Here is a 14,202-nt window from a genome sequence, read left to right as displayed (position 1 = left end):
ACCAATTCACAGAAGACTGTGTTCGTGAGAAGCTAGCTAAACTAAAAGTAGACAAAGCGATGTGGCCTCATGGGATACATCCGAGGGTACTCAAGGAACTCAGAGAAGTTTTGGCGGCTCTGCTGTCTGACCTCTTCAATGCTTCTTTAGAGGCTGGAGTGGTCCCAGAGAAGGGCAGATGTGGTCCCTCAGTCTGCACAAGAGTGGAAGTAAGGAGGAGGTTGGGAATTTCAAACATGTCAGTCTGACCTCAGTAGTGAGTAAACTAATGGAAATGCTTCTAAAGAAGAGGATTGTGAGGTTTCTCGAATTGAATGGACTGCAGGACCCATGGCAGCATGGCCTCACTAGAGGCAGGTCCTATCAGACAAATTTGATTCATTTCTTTGACTGTGTGAGCCTGCCATGAGTGGGAAAGCGCGGGGTACAAATGTAACAAAAAAAAAAAACAGCTGGACATGGGAGGGGCTCCAGATGTGGCGTACTTCGATTTTAGCAAAGCCTTTGACACAGTTCCGCACAGGTGACTGATAAATTGAGTGCTGTCGTTATGGAACCTAAAGTGACCAATTGGGTCAAAAACTGGTTAAGTGGGAGGAGACAGAGGGTAGTGGTTAATGGAGCTTGCTCTGTGGAAAGAGATGTTACCTGTGGTGTGCCACAGGGATCAGTCCTTGGGCCAGCTCTTTTTAACATCTTTTTGAGCGATATTGCAGAAGGACTGTCTGGTAAGGTCTGTCGCTTTGCAGATGATACCAAACTCTCTAGTAGGGTGGACACCCCGGGGGGTGTAGATGGCATGAGGAAGGATCTGGCAAAGCTTGAAGAATGGTTCAAAAATTGGCAACTAAAATTTAATGCTAAGAAATGCAGGGTCAAACAGTTGGGTTACAAGAACCCAAGGGAACAGTAAAATATAGTGGGTGAAGTGCTTCTGTGTACGGAAGAACAAGACTTGGGGGTGATTGTGTCCGATGACCTTAAAGTGGGCAGATAGAAAAGACAACGGGCAAAGTCAGAAGGACGATCAAGTGTATAAGGAGAGGGATGACCAGCAGGAAAAAGGAAGTGATAGTGCCCTTGTAAAAGTCTCTGGTGAGGCCCCATTTGGAGCACTGCATGCAATTCTGGCAACCGCACCTCTAGAAAGATATAAACAGGGTGGAGTCGGTCCAGAGGGCGGCTACAAAATTGGTAAGTGGTCTCCATCATAAAACATATAAGGACAGGCTTATGAACCTCAACAGGTATATATATGCTGGAAGAAAAGTGAGAGTGAGGGGATATGATAGAGACATTAAAATTCCTTAGTGGTGTTAAAGTACAGGAGGAGAGCCTTTTTCAAATGAAGGAAAACTCTGGAATGAGAGAGCATAGGATGAAGTTAAGAGGAACCAGGCTTATGAGGAACGTAAGAAAATACTCTTTCATGGAAAGGGTAGTGGATGCATGGAATGGACTCCCAGTGGAGGTTGTGGAGATGAAGACTGTGTCAGAACTTTTAAAAGTGTGGGACAGGTACATGGGATCATTTAGGATGTCATCAGTATAAAAGCAGAAATTAACATTCAAGGACTAAATAAGAGTAACAAGGGGATTCAGGAAAATATTAAAGAGTAAAGGCAATAAAATAGAATCCTGGGGCACACCAGTGAAAAGTGCACAGTGAAGAGAAGTGTTATCAGCAAAAGAAACAGAAGGTATGGTCAGAGAGAAAAGAGGTAAACAACTGTCTGACTCAGATTTGTCATCTTATGGAGACCTGGCTTCGATCTGCTGAAGAGGCACATCTTTATCAAAGTTTACTTCCTAATTTTCAGGCCTTCCACTCAGCCAGGGCCTCTCACTGTGGCAGTGGAACAGCAATGATGGTCCCTGCTGAATTTTCTGTGGTTGAGCTGTCCTCTGATCTCTTTCCTTACCCTGAGATGCTTGGAGTACATATTTCTGATCCCATCGCATTGCATTATCTAGTTTTTTACAGTTTCCCTACATCACAGTCTGCCTTCTGGGATGACCTTTTGCAGACCCTTGCAGAGGCTGTCACTAAACTTGACAATTTAACAGTGGGAGATTTTAATGTCCATGCCATCATCTACTATGTTGATAACCCCTCCTCCAATAGTTACTTCCTTTCTTTCCTTTTTTGGAAGACCTGCATCTCACGCAGGGTTTCTCAACCTAGTCCTCGGGACACACCAGGCTAATCAGGTTTTTATGATATCCACAATGAATATGAATGAGATAAATTTGCATACAATGGAAGCAGTGCATGCAAATTTATCTCATGCATAGTTGTTGTGGAGATCATGAAAATCTGAATGGCTAGGATCCTGAGGACTGGGTTGAGAACACCTGGTCTCACTCAACATGTCAACAATCCTACCCATGCTGTAGATCACACATTTGATCTTATTCTACTCTTCCCATTTCTTGGTATGATCACTTGTTTATTTCTTGATGTTGTAATGTTTATAGGTCCAGTGAATTGGATGTGCTACTTTATTGTGCCTTACACCATATAAAAATTCTCTGCCATCAGCACTTTGCAATGAGTAACTTTTTCCAGTTTTTTCTTACAGAATCTATAAATTTCAGTTGTACCACTTTTTCTGTGCTTGCTATGAACCACCTCAACTACTATCCTGAGCTGCATCTATCAGTCTCTCATGCTTAGGTCTCCATTCTCCTCTTCTTAAACATTCATGTGTCTGGGCTTGATCCCCATATGGTTCCTGGAGTAATACTTTATTTTCCACAGTATTTCTGCATTTGCCACTTGATTTTCCTTGTTTGGTAATCAACTTCGTTAAAGAGCTGGCAAGGCTCTACCTTACTGGTGGATTCTCAGTCATGACGTCTGCTGATCAGAATACCTGCCCCAGTTTAATGATGAAACTAGATTCTGGATGTTTGCTCTCATAGTAACGTAGCAGATGATGGCAGATAAAGACCAGTATGCTCCATCCAGTCTGTCCAACAAGATAAACTCATTACATAAATGCATGATGTGATACTTCATATGTATACCTGATCATGAATTGTCCTTGCCATTTTCAGTACATAGACAGTAGAAGTCTGCCCAGCACTGTCCTTGTCATCGAAGCCCCTGAATCATATTTCAACACTTTTTGCACATTTGAATCTGTTGCTGCTATATGTAGCTCTATATGTATAATCTATTTTGAGGCCCATTCCTCCTCCTAGGAATGTACAGCTGTGGCATATACTGATCGTTATAGACTTCCTTTGTGATCATGGAGGAGTTTTCTTGAGTGTACATCCACAATTAAAGATTGTACACCTGTCTTTTTAGATTGTAAGCTCCTTGAGCAGGGACTGTCCTTCCATGTTAAATTGTACAGCGCTGCGTAACCCTAGTAGCGCTTTAGAAATGTTAAGTAGTAGTAGTAGTAATTAAAGAGAACAGTCCACAAGTCCAAAGCTATACAAGAGTACAAGAAACAGATATTGGTTGATAGCTTGTATCTTACATAAGTATTGCCACACTGGGACACACCAAAGGTCCATCAAGCCCTGTTTCCAACAGTGGCCAATCCAGGTCACAAATAGCTGGCAAGATCCCAAAAAAGTTCAATACATTTTATTTATTTATTGCATTTGCTGTAAAGCTAACCGCCTTTACCACATTCTCTGGCAACAAATTCCAGAGTTTAATTACACATTGAGTGAAGTATTTGTGGAAACAGTAAACAAACCATTCACGTCTACCCGTTCCACTCATCTCCCCTCAGCCATCTTTTCTCCAAGCTGAAGAGCCCTAGACACTTTAGCCTTTCGTTATAGGGAAGTCATCCCATCTCCTTTATCATTTTAATCGCCCTTCTCTGTACCTTTTCTAATTTCACTATATCTTTTTTGAGATGTGGTGACCAGAATTGAACACAATATTCGAGGTGCAGTCACACAATGGACCGATACAAAGGCATCATAATGTCCTCACTTTTGTTTTCCATTCCTTTCCTAATAATACCTACCATTCTATTTGCTTTCTTAGCCACCACAGCACACAGAGCAGAGGGTTTCAACATATCATCAACAGTGTCACCAAGATACCTTTTCTTGGTCGGTGACTCCTAACATAGAATCTTGCATTACATAGCTATAGTTCGGGTTCCTCTTTCCCACATGCCTCACTTTGCACTTGCTCACATTAAATGTCATCTGCTATTTAGATGCCCAGTCTCCCAAGGTCCTCTTGTAATTTTTCACAATCCTCTTGTGATTTAATAACTTTGTATCGTCATCAAATTTAATTACCTCACTAGTTACTCCCATCTCTAGATCATTTATACATATGTTAAAAAGCAGCGGTCCCAGCACAGACCCCTGGGGAACCCCACTATCTACCCTTCTCCATTGAGAATACTGACCATATAACCCTACTCTCCGTTTTCTATCAATTAACCAGTTTTTAATCCACAATAGGACACTACCTCCTATCCCAAGACGCTCCAATTTCTTCTGGAGTCTTTCATGAGGTACTTTGTCAAACGCCTTTTGAAAATCCAGTCACACAATATCAACCAGCTCGCCTTTATCCACATATGTTCACCCCTTCCAAGAAATGCAATAGATTGGTAAGATTTCCCTTCATTAAATCCATGTTGGCTTTGTCTCATTAATCCATGCTTTTAAATATGCTCTGTAATTTTTTTCTTTATAATGGTCTCTATCATTTTGCCCAGCACCGATGTCAGGCTCACCGGTCTATAATTTCCCAGACCCCCTCTGGAACCTTCTTTAAATATCAGCGTTACATTGGCCATCCTCCAATCTTCTGGTACTACGCTCGATTTTAAAGATAAATTACATATTACTAACGATAGTTCCGCCAGTTCATTTTTCAATTCTATCAGTACTCTGGGATGATTAACCATCCAGTCCAGGAGATTTGCTACTCTTTGTCAAATTGCCCCATCTTGCTCTTCAGTGTTTGAGCAGACATGTACACATTGCAGGGCAGGTGTAAATGCTGTGATTGCAATTTAAGTACTTATTTGTCTTTATAAAACTGACCTAAAATAGGTGTCTGAAAACACACTTACACCAGGCGCCCCCTTACAAAATTACTTACTATGTATCCGAACTACCAAGTGGTCTAGGTGCAAAGCCTGTGTGCTGCTCGGGGTCATTCCAGCATTTTATTCCTATAGTTATCATACAGAAAAGCTTTTTAGCACACAGTAAGTATACTGACAACATAGGTAATTTATAGTTTATTAAAACGTTTTATACCACCTTATCTGTTCAAGCAGGTCTAAGTGGTTTATAGGTTAAATTTAATTGTAAAAAGAATTACAATTTTTAATAGCATGGATACATGTACCACCTCCTATTTTCAACAACAACCGAAAAGAAATGCAAAGTCTGTACCCATTCCCTGCAAGCACATTAATTACTGCTTGCCAGTGTTGTGTAGTAACTAAGTAAATGTTTTGTCACTTTTACTTGTAAAGAAGTAAAGGAAACATCTGTTACTTTTACCGAAGTAATAATTTCATCGATTTTTACTACTTTTACCTAGTTAGATCTGATGCTTGCAGTTAAAACGGAAGTGAGATGTAAATGATGATTTCGTCGATAAACCTAACAAAGCAGCAAAAACTGGAATAAGATTTTGCTAATGCAAATCTTATCACACAATGGATCATTTCATCTTAAATTTTGCTGTTCATGGAATACAGCCTATAATATCAGTGGAGTTGCCTATGTTTGTTGAACTGGATACCGATCTCTAGCCATATAGATCAGAGAAGAGTTTGGTCACTTTGAAATGGACATGAAGCTGAAGCTTTTTGCAATTCTTGGTGAACAGACATATATCTCTACCACAACAGAACGCTGGTCATCCCAAAATTTTTCATAGGGTGACTGTCCACTGAATTGATAGATTCTTCAGAGAGGAAGCCTCATCTGACCTTAAGAAGACTGAAGGATTCACACACATTTGACGTTCATGCATCAGTTCTCAAAAACATTCATAAGTACTTTGCCATCAGACAAAAAATTGATAGAACAAAAACAGATGATTCCAACTTTGTGAAAGCCTTCTCTATAATTGGACAGCATGACCGATAAAGATGCAAGTGACAACATTACACAGCACTACTTCAAATGCAGATGATAAAGATAATGATGATAAAGCTTTCTTTTGTATAAGGAAGTCAACTATTTCAGACAGAAATTCCGTATACTAATACCTGCAGACCCAGTCATAAGACACCAGTAGGCATGCAGCCTGGCCTGATTTGAAGGAACTTTTTATCAGACTGAACACACTACTTACTGCCAATGCAGTTGTTGAATGGTTTTATGGCTGTGCTGGTTTAATAATGACTCACAAGCATACCCTTAAGAGTGACAATTATTTTCAAAATGTAGTTTTACTAAAAGCAAAGTGGATTGAATTGTAGAGCAATAAACTTGTTTGGTAAATACAGTGGGGGAAATAAGTATTTGATCCCTTGCTGATTTTGTAAGTTTGCCCACTGACAAAGACATGAGCAGCCCATAATTGAAGGGTAGGTTATTGGTAACAGTGAGAGATAGCACATCACAAATTAAATCCGGAAAATCACATTGTGGAAAGTATATGAATTTATTTGCATTCTGCAGAGGGAAATAAGTATTTGATCCCCCACCAACCAGTAAGAGATCTGGCCCCTACAGACCAGGTAGATGCTCCAAATCAACTCGTTACCTGCATGACAGACAGCTGTCGGCAATGGTCACCTGTATGAAAGACACCTGTCCACAGACTCAGTGAATCAGTCAGACTCTAACCTCTACAAAATGGCCAAGAGCAAGGAGCTGTCTAAGGATGTCAGGGACAAGATCATACACCTGCACAAGGCTGGAATGGGCTACAAAACCATCAGTAAGACGCTGGGCGAGAAGGAGACAACTGTTGGTGCCATAGTAAGAAAATGGAAGAAGTACAAAATGACTGTCAATCGACAAAGATCTGGGGCTCCACGCAAAATCTCACCTCGTGGGGTATCCTTGATCATGAGGAAGGTTAGAAATCAGCCTACAACTACAAGGGGGGAACTTGTCAATGATCTCAAGGCAGCTGGGACCACTGTCACCACGAAAACCATTGGTAACACATTACGACATAACGGATTGCAATCCTGCAGTGCCCGCAAGGTCCCCCTGCTCCGGAAGGCACATGTGACGGCCCGTCTGAAGTTTGCCAGTGAACACCTGGATGATGCCGAGAGTGATTGGGAGAAGGTGCTGTGGTCAGATGAGACAAAAATTGAGCTCTTTGGCATGAACTCAACGCGCCGTGTTTGGAGGAAGAGAAATGCTGCCTATGACCCAAAGAACACCGTCCCCACTGTCAAGCATGGAGGTGGAAATGTTATGTTTTGGGGGTGTTTCTCTGCTAAGGGCACAGGACTACTTCACCGCATCAATGGGAGAATGGATGGGGCCATGTACCGTACAATTCTGAGTGACAACCTCCTTCCCTCCGCCAGGGCCTTAAAATGGGTCGTGGCTGGGTCTTCCAGCACGACAATGACCCAAAACATACAGCCAAGGCAACAAAGGAGTGGCTCAGGAAGAAGCACATTAGGGTCATGGAGTGGCCTAGCCAGTCACCAGACCTTAATCCCATTGAAAACTTATGGAGGGAGCTGAAGCTGCGAGTTGCCAAGCGACAGCCCAGAACTCTTAATGATTTAGAGATGATCTGCAAAGAGGAGTGGACCAAAATTCCTCCTGACATGTGTGCAAACCTCATCATCAACTACAGAAGACGTCTGACCGCTGTGCTTGCCAACAAGGGTTTTGCCACCAAGTATTAGGTCTTGTTTGCCAGAGGGATTAAATACTTATTTCCCTCTGCAGAATGCAAATAAATTCATATACTTTCCACAATGTGATTTTCCGGATTTAATTTGTGATGTGCTATCTCTCACTGTTACCAATAACCTACCCTTCAATTATGGGCTGCTCATGTCTTTGTCAGTGGGCAAACTTACAAAATCAGCAAGGGATCAAATACTTATTTCCCCCACTGTATGTTAACAGTAGTTGCAGTCACTGTAGTCTATTACTTTTACTCAAAAAATATTATATTAGGATTCATTGAAACAAAAAATTTGACCATGGATGACTGAACGTTTACACACAATTATATATTTGGAGTTTATTTTTCATTACAGGCATTATTTATATTTACTCTAACACTAAAATTTAAATTTCAAAATGCTTTATTTTTCATTAAAATAGCTTAATATGATTGATTGCTGGTTAAAAACAAAACAAAAAAAGAACAAAGTTCATCATTCCAAAATTATGGCAATCTTCCTGTGTGATCATTTGGCTTCAGGTCAGAAGATATAGGGTCAAATCAATTCTTGTCAAAACCTACAATATCTATTGCAAGGTATTGCAGAAATTTATCAACATGAAACATTTTGAAAGGTTGGAAAACTAGGACATTGGTCCTTCTGATCTGAAATATTTCCAAAACAAAATTCTAATAACCTCATGAAGCCCAGGTCATAAAAATACAACGAAATCACATCCTGAGGAAGTTACAATGCTGTAAGAAACTTTGTGACTCATAAGTTTAAGAATGAGAATTGCAAGTTCTTAACATGATACCTTTACATTTGAGATCAAATATTCTCTTATGCAATAAACAGGACATAAATTAAATATTTCTGCATTTCTGAAGAAAAACAAAATGTACAAACTAGGAAAAATAAGCCTAATCCTGAGTGAGCAATGGAAAAGGTAGGTGAACCCCCAGTTTGTATGACATTTAATTGGCTAATTGGAATCAGGTGTTTAAATAATTGAGTATGGCCTTGAGAGCTTTTTCTTCCCTAGATAATCACTTTAAGGTTTTTCTTCTAAATGCCCAAGTGGAAAGTGAATCTGAGGACCGCAACCACCTCCCCTTATTAGAGTTTACATTAGGATCTAATCAAGTTTTGAGTATAATCTGTATAAAATACAGACTGTACTAGAGGCTTCACAAACTCAGTACTGTAGTTTTATGTATATGATTTTATTACGAATGATGAAATGATTACTCCACTGCTCAAGAATGACAATTGTTATCCACTGTACGTACATATCTTTGGTCTACCTGAAACAATAAAGATGTACATGATTATCAAAAAATAACTGCAAGAAATATTTTATCCATAATAGAGAAAATTTGACCATAACTTATTAGTGACAAAACCAGTAGCCATAAATGTGATTCTATAAGAGACTATGAAACAGAACCTTGGAATTGTTCTTGCCTCTTCTGTATTGTGTAGCTATATTTTACTGTTATTAGGAATAATTAATATATATACACATATATATATATTTTTTTTTTTACTTTCACATGGATTCTAAAAATGGTGCTTTAAACTGCGTGTGCAAATTTGGGCATGCACAATTTAATCGAATAACGAGCCAATCAGCGCTGATAATTGGGCCCTAACTGGCTTTAAGATCTACATGTGTAAACTTACACACATGGATCAAAAAAGTGGGTGCAGTCATAGGAGGGTCATGGGCAGGTCAGGGCCACTCCTGCTATTTATGTGCATTGTTACAGAATAAGGGGGATCCGTGCCTAATTTAGGCATGAGGATTTACACCAGGGTTCAGCTGGTGTAAATGGTCGCGCCTAAAGATAGTTGCAGATCCCAACACTTAAATGCTATTCTATAAACGGTGCCCAACTTGGAGCACAGTTTACAGAATAGCTCTTAGCACTCATTTTATTTGGTGCCATATACAGAATCAAGCCCTCAATGTAGTACTTTGGCAACGGATGTGCCAATAGAAAAGTTTCCACGGAATCTATTTAGCCTAAACAGATAGATCTCGCTTGTATTTTTATTATGACTGGAAATAATTCCAGATGATAACTACTGTGCAAAATGTCCTGAGAATGTTATATATTATGCATGGCTCAGAAATCCATTTCCAAAAGAACTGCGTACAAGTTCAGTGAGCTGTAAACGGATCGCTTCATCTAACACTCTTGCCACAGGGTTCTTCGTTTAAAATATCCTAGTAACGTTGGTCTTCAATGATAATAGTTCTTCTGGGGTAGGTATCAATTTCCACAAATATGTAGCAGAATTCATATTTTCCACTTTCTGGGTTCTAAAATGAGAAATGAAACAGATGTGTAAGAGTCATTGGAACAGACAAAGGTGATTCCAGGGACTGGTTTTAAGAGTCTAAGGCAAGGAATATCTACCTCTTTCACTTCAACATGCACAGTTCCTTGTTTTCTTGGCTCTGAGCCTTCGATATAGAATTTCAGACGCATGCACTTTAGGCCATCCTTCACATATTCAACATGACTGCAAGAGGAAAGGGTGACAGTGCTTATGGCAGAAAAGCATATACTCTGCACACTTAATTATTAAGTGATGCTGTTTGTGCATCTTTCTTGATGTGACTAACAAGAACCACTAGCAAATGAAAGACAAGCCATAAGGGGCCTGATATTCAGCCTGCAGTGCTCCGCAAATTTTTAAAACTTTTTTTTTATTGAAAAACAGTACACATTATTAAAGTATCTCTTTATTGAATATAAAAGCGAAAAAAATACAGTGAAGCAAAACAACTAGAACAAAGTACTGAGAATATAGAAATATCTCTTCAGTTACCAACACCCCCCTTATCCCCGTTTCACCAGTTAAAAATCACATATGAAAGGGCACACCACAGTATTTAAAAGTTGTTGAAAGTTATAATAATCACTGGAGGTTTTTTATACCCATGATTGCATCAAAACCCAGGACTGACAGAATGATAAAATGGTCAGAGTTTGCTGAGGCTTTTTCCTCCATGTGATTTTGCACTACTGTAGTTAAAATATACTTGTTTTGAGTTTGATGAGGATTTTTTGATGTTTAAGGATAAATCAAGACCGGGCATTCATATGAAGTATCACATACCATATTGTAATGAGTTTCTCTTGTTGGGCAGACTGGATGGACCATACAGGTCTTTATTTGCCATCATCATCTATGTTACAAACTTGTGAAAGGCAGTATAGCAAATGTTATAATACACATAAGAAACACAAACATGACAGCAGATAAGGGCCAAATGGCACGTCCAGTCTGACGATCTTTAGCATCCAGTACCTGCTCCTTTCTGTAAGAGGTCCCACGCTTTCTAAAATTCAGACACAGTCTGTCTCCCCGATTTGTCTTAGATAGAAGAAAAGTCCTTGTGGGGCTTAACTGAAAGTGTTTCTCCAACAATGAAGTGATGTTTCAACATACAGGATGAGAGTAAAAAACCTACCTGACATGCTGTCTTCTACCTCGCCGTGTTGTTTCACCATAACCTTTAATGGGTTCTCCCAAAGCTCCAACTACCTGGGGGTGGGGGGTTGATAATGATGAAAAAGGCATTAGGGGAATAATTCTATACAGCGGGTCCTAACATTTACATTCTGCTTATGCATTTAAATGATTATAATAACTGCAGATACTATAAGTTTTTATTTCCAGAATTTAGGCACAAGCACTTACAACAGTTCAATGACTGACATAAGTGTTTGTACCTAAATTATAGGCATGTTACACTGGTATTCTATAAAGTAAAGTAGGAACCACTTAAGCAACCTCTAAGCACCTAAATATAGGCACACTGTTATAGATGTGCCCTCTACAGTAGAAGATTTATAATGTAAGATCAGTTTAATCACAGTTTTGAAACATTACTGCCAACCTCTGCACTGAAGCGTAGGGTTGAAAAAATTTCACAGGATACCTGAACATGTCTCATATGTCAAAATCTATACACAGTAACACACTGCATGATGGCCGATAAGACAAGCATGGTCCTTTCAGTCTGCCCAGTAAAACGGGTAAGGCTGTCACTACAACTGCCACTCTGTACAGGTTACACTCCACCCCTCCCCCAAATTCATTTTTTGAAGTAGAAAAGTCATTAATATTTGCTTTGAGCATAAAAATGCTCTATACTTGGATTCCATCCTCTTGCCATTTAGGGATCCTTTATGTTTTTTTGAATTATATCACTTTTTCTGTCTCCACACCTCTCTTGAGAGGGCATTCAAGGTATCCACCACCCTCTCTGTTAAAGAAAATATAAGTTTCCTAATATTTCTATAAGTTTACATCCTTGAAGCTTTATTTCATGCCCTCTAGTTCTGTAGGTTTCCCTTCCTTGGTGAAAGATATCAATGAACCTTTTCCAACTCTTCTGTTCTTCCTCCTCTCTACCATATAGTCTCTTTATATTCTTAATAAGATATGGTCTTCAAAACTGAACAGAGTACTCCCAAGTGAGAACTCAGATATCTACACAGGGGTGTTATCACCTCTCCTTTCTGCTGGTTATGTTCTTCTCTATGCAGCCTGGCATTCTTGCTTTGTTTACCACCTGGTCATACCATTTTGTAATTTTAAAGTCCCTCAGACACTATCAACCTGAGGACTATTTCTTGTGGTCTGTGCATATCACCCTCTCACTCCCTATTTATCGTTTCTTTAAAAAGCATCACCCTGTATTCTTCATATTAAAAAACACAGCTACCAAGTATTTTACCATTCATCTTTTTATAGATCACTTCTCATATTCTTTTCTCCCTCAGGGATGTCTACTCTGCTGCAAATCATTGCGTTATCCACAAAAAGGAACTTTCTTTCTAACCTTTCAATATCACTCAGAGATATAGTGATCTGAAATAGCCTAAGGATCAACCCCATTGAAGTACTCTACTACTCATCCTTCTTTCCTATGAGTGAGTTTCATTTACCATCATCCTCTTGTCAGTCAATTTCTAGTCCAGTTCCCATCTTGGGTCCTAAACCCCAGCTGCTCAGTTTGTTTATGAGCCTACAATGAGGAACAGCATCAAATGCTTTGCTGAAATCGGAACAACATAGTAGATGACAGCAGACAAAGACCTGTATGGTCCATCCAGTTTACCCAACAAGATAAACTCATAGCATATGGTATGATGCGATATTACATAAGCATACTTGATTTTGCTCTGTCCTTGCCATTTTCAGGGCAGACCATAGAACTCTGCCCGACACTGGCCTTGTTCGGCAACTATTGAAACTGCCGTTGAAGCCCCGCTCCAGCCCATCCAAATCTATCCAGCCATAATTAGGGCACAGACTGTAGGTATCTGCCCAGCACTGACAATTTCCATAATTACTGGACTTGCCATCTAAGCACTGTTAAGTTTGTTTGGTTCTATTCTCTTTCCATACAGGATTCCTTTCCTCCCGATATTCTAAAGTATTTGACTGGCTAGGAACAGCACCTGGCCAGTTAAATACCCTCAAACCAGCTATCCACTGACATTCAGCAGGAGACAACTGGCTATCTCCCACTGAAAATCCCAGTCAGTGACTATGTCGCGTGACATAGCTGGTTACTGCTGATTTTCACTGGCTGACTGGTTAAGTTTAGTGGCCAGATAGACCCATGTAAATAGAAGGTCTATCTTTGGCTGTTAGAACCTAGCCAGTCAGCAGATGAATACAGGCTTAACTGGCTACGTTTCCGGCGCCAAAAAAACCCCTGAAAATTCAATGCTGGTGGAATATGGCCCCAGCATTGAATTTCCGAGTTTGCTGGTGACAGAAAGAGTTAGCCAGTCTAACTCCCGCTGTCTCAATAGAGCCTTTGTATTTATCTCACACATTTTTTAATTCTGTTACCATTTTCATCTCTACCACCTCCCACAGAGGGCATTCCAGGTATCTACCACCCTCTCCATAAAAAAGTACTTCCTGACATTATTTCTGTGTTGGCCCCCCTTCAACCTCAATTCATGTCCTCTGCTTCCCCATCTTTGGAAAAGGTTTGTCTGTACATAAATACCTTTCAAACATTTAAATGTCTGTATCATAAGAATAGCCATACTGGGTCAGACCAATGGTCCATTTAGCCCAGTATCCTACTTCCAACAGTGACCAATCCAGGTCACAAGTACCTGGCAGAAACCCAAATAGTAGCACCTCGAAGCAAAGCCGGTGCTCTAGTCGACACTTTTCCACGTACTTCTCATGAACAGTACTTTGAAAAGTGAGACACATCAAGACCCACAGGACTCTCAGATGAAGAATCCGATGGCATTCTGTCGGATCCTTCTCCGCCACCTCAGCAGTGTAAGTCTCCTCCAGAAAGTATGTCCTTTTCAGGCTTTGT

General features: G+C 40.0%; 1 protein-coding gene across 1 annotated transcript in view; it reads right to left on the bottom strand.

The window, feature by feature from the left end:
* Positions 1-9,406: 9,406 nt before the first annotated feature.
* Positions 9,407-14,202, bottom strand: part of TIMM21 (translocase of inner mitochondrial membrane 21) — a 35,750-nt gene continuing 30,954 nt past the window's right edge. Inside the window, exons 4-6 of the mRNA XM_030212788.1 lie at positions 11,314-11,387; positions 10,253-10,358; positions 9,407-10,155 (exon numbers count right to left, since the gene is read on the bottom strand). Of these exons, the coding sequence (XP_030068648.1) occupies positions 10,060-10,155; positions 10,253-10,358; positions 11,314-11,387 (276 nt within the window). The 3' untranslated portion in view covers positions 9,407-10,059. The remainder of the gene's footprint in view (positions 10,156-10,252; positions 10,359-11,313; positions 11,388-14,202) is intronic.

Source organism: Microcaecilia unicolor, chromosome 1, assembly GCF_901765095.1.
Source record: "Microcaecilia unicolor chromosome 1, aMicUni1.1, whole genome shotgun sequence".
Classification (NCBI taxonomy): Eukaryota; Metazoa; Chordata; class Amphibia; order Gymnophiona; family Siphonopidae; genus Microcaecilia; species Microcaecilia unicolor.
Note: the sequence above shows the minus strand (reverse complement) of the source record. Positions and strands in the feature narration are given on the sequence as shown.